Here is a 5426-nt window from a genome sequence, read left to right as displayed (position 1 = left end):
TTAATTTTAAACTCCTGCTCTGCTCGTTATTTTGATAATGGAACCGAAACGCACAGAATTGCGCAACACCTTGTTGAAACAATAATTACTGAGATTGTTATTGTTGTTGAATCGTTAATTTGAACACGTTTTGTTGATTTTTTGTTGTTGTTCTTTAATAAAGTTATTAACATTTTGATAAGGAGTCAGAGGAGGACGTGCTGCTCTCAGCCTCCTGGCGGCGTTCAGTTTGTCACCTAATGCTGAGATCGACTCAAAACCTTCTGCAATCGACGTGTTGCAGCCCTGCTCTAGCAAAGCACGAACAGTTCAGAGACCATTTGACATGGGAAAAAAGTTATTTATTAACTGATTAAGTCTGTTTTAGATTGTTCTTGAAAAACTAATCAGTCACGGCTAATTAGTGGGTGAACTCACGGCTGCACAGTGAACCCACTGATTTTTTACAGCAGACAGCCGCTCCCATCTCTTGCAGGTACTCCGTACCCCCTCTAACTCTTTTAGGGGTACGCAGTACCCTGCCGTACCCTCTTACTTTCACCCCTGATAATAATACAATGTATTTAATCAGTGACTATTTGTCTAATGTAAAAATGTTTCAGAATTCTGCACTTGGTTCACCGTGTTTATATTAATGTCAGAAAATGACAAAACACATCTCAATATTTTATGAACATTATTTGTAAATGTCCTCTCATTTGCATTTTACACATTGCTCTGACTTTTGCAACTGCTTAAGAATAGAAATATCTTTTATTCTGTATTGTCCCACAGTTTAATGTGTTTCTTGACAGCAAAGTGTCCCAGATTGCTCGCTAGCACTACTTCAGAGAGAAGATTGTACAAGCTATTATTCAATTTCCTGAGCAAATAAACTGGACTACTTTCCCCGTTCTGTATTGCTGTCAGAATTCCAGATCTGCAGCTCCGTGGCGATCTGGTATCAGATTGCATGTTGCCTGTTCCAGGTTTCCATGGTCACTGCAATTTTATTTAGCTGTTAAGCTGAACATAATGTGTGTGTTTGGTTCCACTGAAACCACTCAATAGTGACGTCTCAAACTGTGTCAAAATGGTGAAAGGTGGAAAACGCTACCGTGGTATGGACAAGGATGGCCAGTGGGTAAGGAACTGTACATTTGATTGACCTTATGCAGCAAAACACTCAAAACTAAATGCATTCTGGTTTTATTTGTCTTTGTCCTCAGTTTGCCCATCCACACTGTTCAAAGATAGCATCTCGTGAAGCCTGTACGACTACTGGAGCTATGCTGAGTGAGACTAATACATTGTTGCCTCAGGATTGGCATGTGAAGCGCTATCCTAAATGTAAATTTCACCAGGTCTGTGTGTTCATGTGTTTAGGAATTGAAATACATTGTTCTGTCCAAATTAGCCAATGAAATCAGATTTTTGACATTGAGTTCTGTTGTGTTGTGAATATTTTCGTTTATTGCTGTTACTCCCTTAGACGATTTGAAAATGTACAAGAGAAAATAAGTTTGAGGAAATTCATGTGTCAGAGATGTGACACATAAAGTGTAGTTAACTCCCCAGGGAAAGCACAACCTCACCATCTTGTTTTCCAGCTTAACACTTGATTGCTATATTTTGTGACCTTTCAGACCCCTTTCACAAGTTTCTCAAAAAAGTGAATAGCAACTTTTTTTTATGTTATTAAAGCTTGAATGGCAAATATTGAAGATTTAAGCAAATTTACAGGAAATTTTTATTAAATTTCCATGCAAACATAAAAAATAGCACCCATAACAATTTAGACAGCTTATCAAGCAAAAAATGATCTGGGGTTTAGCTACTCTTCTTGGAAGCTGAAAGGAAAGCTTCCAAACTGTGCAGCGATCGATACAAACACAGGAATTTGATTTTTTTCTGCTGCTTTCCAGAGTTCCAGGGAGGATTATCCATTATCATGTCATGACAATAAGACCACCTTAAAAAGTAGCATCTCAGTCTTCTCTAATGTGAGTATTTATTTAGTTTCAGCACATGAAGGATGCGCTTCTATACGCTAATGTCCTTTCCACATGTGTGTCTTTTCTGTGTTTGTGTACATCAGGGTGTGGGACGAAGGAAGTATTCTGGTGATCATATGCAAACCAAGACTCAGGTCTGTCTAACCCACGATTCAGGTGAAGAGCCTGTATGCAGCTTCTCTCCAAGCCAACCTGACTTTACTTCAGTGGAGGTCTTTAGTGTACCTACCAAGAACAGGAGGTTCCCTCGAAACCACAAACTGAGGTCAGAAGAGGCCTTTGAGAAGTCAAGGGAGCAATTCATGTGGTTTGGACAAGACACAGCCCATGTCCCAGTTGGTCTGGATGTGCTGATAACTGCCAACCTGTCGCCACCTTCAGGACGCTGAAGGTGAAAACCTCCAGACATACAATGAAAACGTTTGGGTGGCTGGAATAAAAGATTAAGTGAGTTTTAATTTTAGGACACGCAGACCAAGTGTTGGTTCAAAAACACAACTTCAGATGATAGCAAAGAAAGAAATATGTGTTATTGTGTCATTTTATCTCAACTATGGACCAGGACTCCATGTCTTTTAATAAAGTTTAAATTGAACCAAATTGTAATCCATCCATTTTCTTACACCCTTGTCCCTCAGTGGGGTCAGGAGGGGTGCTGGTGCCTATCTCCAGCTGGCGTGCCGGGCGAGAGGCGGGGTACACCCTGGACAGGTCGCCAGTCTGTCGCAGAGCAACACAGAGACACACACACACACTCACTCACACCTAGGGACAATTTGGAGAGGCCAATTAACCTGACAGTCATGTTTTTGGACTGTGGGAGGAAACTGGAGTACCCGGAGAAAACCCACGCATGCACAGGGAGAACATGCAAACTCCATGCAGAAAGACAGGGGCTGGGAATTGAACCCAGAACCTTCTTGCTGCAAGGCAACAGCTCTACCAACTACGCCACTGTGCAGCCCCCGAATTGTAATACTGTAAATAATTAAATATTTGACAAAACTACTAAAAAAATGTATCTTACATAGCATTACACTTTTGAGATTCAAATATTGCTCGAATCCCCATGTACCAAAAATCTCTTATACCCTTTTAATCTCCTGAAGCCTTTAAATGGTGTCCAAAGTCCACAAAACATTTACCCAAATACGCTGGAAAGGGCACAGAAAAGTCACTTGAATAATTACGTATGAGCAATAAACCTCTTCACACTTTTACCACTAAAACTAATTTCTTCAAACTTGTGCAAAATGCAAAGTTCTCTTGAACACACCTTTATATTTACAGTAATTTAAATTACCTTTGCCGAGCAATTCATTCTCTCTCCCTCTTTATTATTTTATGGCCCATAAACCCAAGTTCATCTTGGAAGTGTCAAAATGTACTTCCAGCAAATAAGAGCCTGCCTATAATATAATCTTTTAACACTGTTACGTTGATAGTTTCCATGTTTGCCAGGTGGGGGCAGTAGATATGCATGAGTCCTGATCTGGCGTGCTCATGCACACGAGTCCTTTGCTTCGTGAGAGATCTAATAACCAAAACCTCTGTGTGAAATGAGCCCGCTTTGGGAGGGAACATGTGTGGAAAATAATTACCAAAAGAATGTAGCTATTTTAATTCAATGTGTATCAACATGACGACATTAAATTTGAGCATGTGAAATAAATTAGGCCTGATTTGAGTCATAATGGATGGGTTTGTTTCACCCTTGGGGATCAAATGGATGGATATGTTTGCAGCTCCCACAAGAGGAGAGGAAGAGTGGGAGAGTTATGGAAAACACTCCACGGGAAAAAAAAAAGAAAGAAAAAAGAAAAAAAAGAAAAGAAAAGAAAAACCAGAAGAATCTGTGACCAGTCCTTTTCTTTAGAGAACGCTACGACCAGCTGCTTTCTTTCTCTAAGTGCTCACTGGGGATGGTGGCTTTTCTCACCAGTGTTTTTTCAGCTGATGTAATTAGCTCATCCGCGTACTAGATTAACCTTGTAGGAGCTTGTTTTGCTATAAGAGAACAAAACACTAAGACAATTTTTTTTAGCTTTATTTAACTACATTTGTGTTGAACTATGACCCTTTGTAAATTCAGAAGAGCCAAACAATGATTCCTAAATGCAGCTGCACAACTACCATGGGACTCAAGAGTGAAAGTACGACAATGATCATAACACTGACAACATCAGTCAGCTTTGCTCTTGATGTCCATTTTATTTCCATTGGCCAAATCACTCCTTAAGAGTGGCAAATTACATTGCCTAGCAAAATAGATATTTTATGTAAATGTTCTTTAGAACTTGCTTAGTTTTTGTTACAGTCACAAGCATCATTTGCATTTTATTTGGCATTTGTGTAACAGACCAAAACAAAAGTGACATTTTCTAATTTGGCCATCTTTGGTAGCCATCTTTCAAGTTTTCTATGGTCTCTGCTAGCTTTGTACTCTGCCGGTCTTTGAAGCACATGAAAAGATAGATTTCTAAGCTTTGCACAGCTTCCTAATTTACATTTAGATCTGGACATTGCTTGGGCCATGCTAACAAAATGAAAATGCTTTGTGTATGTGAGTGTATCTGAACCTGTGCCCCAGTCTGAAGTCTGCAAGGTCTGATTTATTTTTCAAGGTTTTCCTGTAATTATCTCAGGCCATCAGCTTAAACCAGCTGTTCTGAACCTACAAAGAAAAGCATCACCACAATATTATACTGCCACCGCCATAGCTAACAGTGTGTTTAGGATGGTTCACTATCTTAGTTTTTTACAACACAACATTTTCCATTTGTTGTCAAGAAACTGTTTAATTTTGGTCTCCTCCAAGTAGAGCACATGTTAATGTTGTTCTGCAGATGGCTTATGGGAAACTGTGAACAGCATTGCTTATTGCTTTCTTTCAGAAATAACGTTTTTTCTAATTGTTGTATAATCTAACTATGCGCCTGCTTTATAGATTCTTACATTACCCCCAAACCTTTCAGCCTCTCTTTATAATGTTTTCTCATGAACCTCATCACATTCAGAGAACAGCTGTGTTTACATTTACATTTAATAACAGATTAGTGAACTTGATTTAGAAATGAGGTGATTTCCGCATTTGGTTTAGGAGAATGAAAAAGTACTACTCTTTTTTTTTTCTCAACTAAACAATCATACACTACTTTGTGATAGTCTATCGCATAAAATCCCAATGAAGTACATTAACATTTGTGGCTGTAAGATTGTCAATTGTAAGAAAGTTAAACGTTATAAATAATTTTGCGAGAAATATTGTGAAGTAGAATGGACTTAGAGTAACTTAGAACTTCTTCTTGGCACAGAAATCTCCAACAAATCACTATAAGTAACCGTGCAGCCTTGTCAGAATAACAGCAGGGCTTTTAAAACATCTCAAGGGAAGAAGAGCTCTTTGGAGAGCTGAAACAACGTGTCAATACG

At 38.9% G+C, this 5426-nt stretch overlaps 1 protein-coding gene across 1 annotated transcript; it reads left to right on the top strand.

Moving 5' to 3' along the window:
• The first annotated feature begins 969 nt into the window (after positions 1 to 969).
• Positions 970 to 2594, top strand: tex36 (testis expressed 36). Its single transcript, XM_008429311.1, has 4 exons — positions 970 to 1123; positions 1209 to 1343; positions 1905 to 1982; positions 2078 to 2594. Exons 1-4 carry the CDS (start codon positions 1073 to 1075, stop codon positions 2381 to 2383), a joined length of 570 nt encoding a protein of 189 aa, XP_008427533.1. The 5' UTR covers positions 970 to 1072; the 3' UTR covers positions 2384 to 2594.
• The last annotated feature ends 2832 nt before the right edge of the window (positions 2595 to 5426 follow it).

This window comes from Poecilia reticulata, linkage group LG15, assembly GCF_000633615.1.
Source record: "Poecilia reticulata strain Guanapo linkage group LG15, Guppy_female_1.0+MT, whole genome shotgun sequence".
NCBI lineage: Eukaryota > Metazoa > Chordata > Actinopteri > Cyprinodontiformes > Poeciliidae > Poecilia > Poecilia reticulata.
The sequence above is the reverse complement of the archived record's forward strand: the minus strand, read 5'-3'. Positions and strand labels throughout refer to the sequence as shown.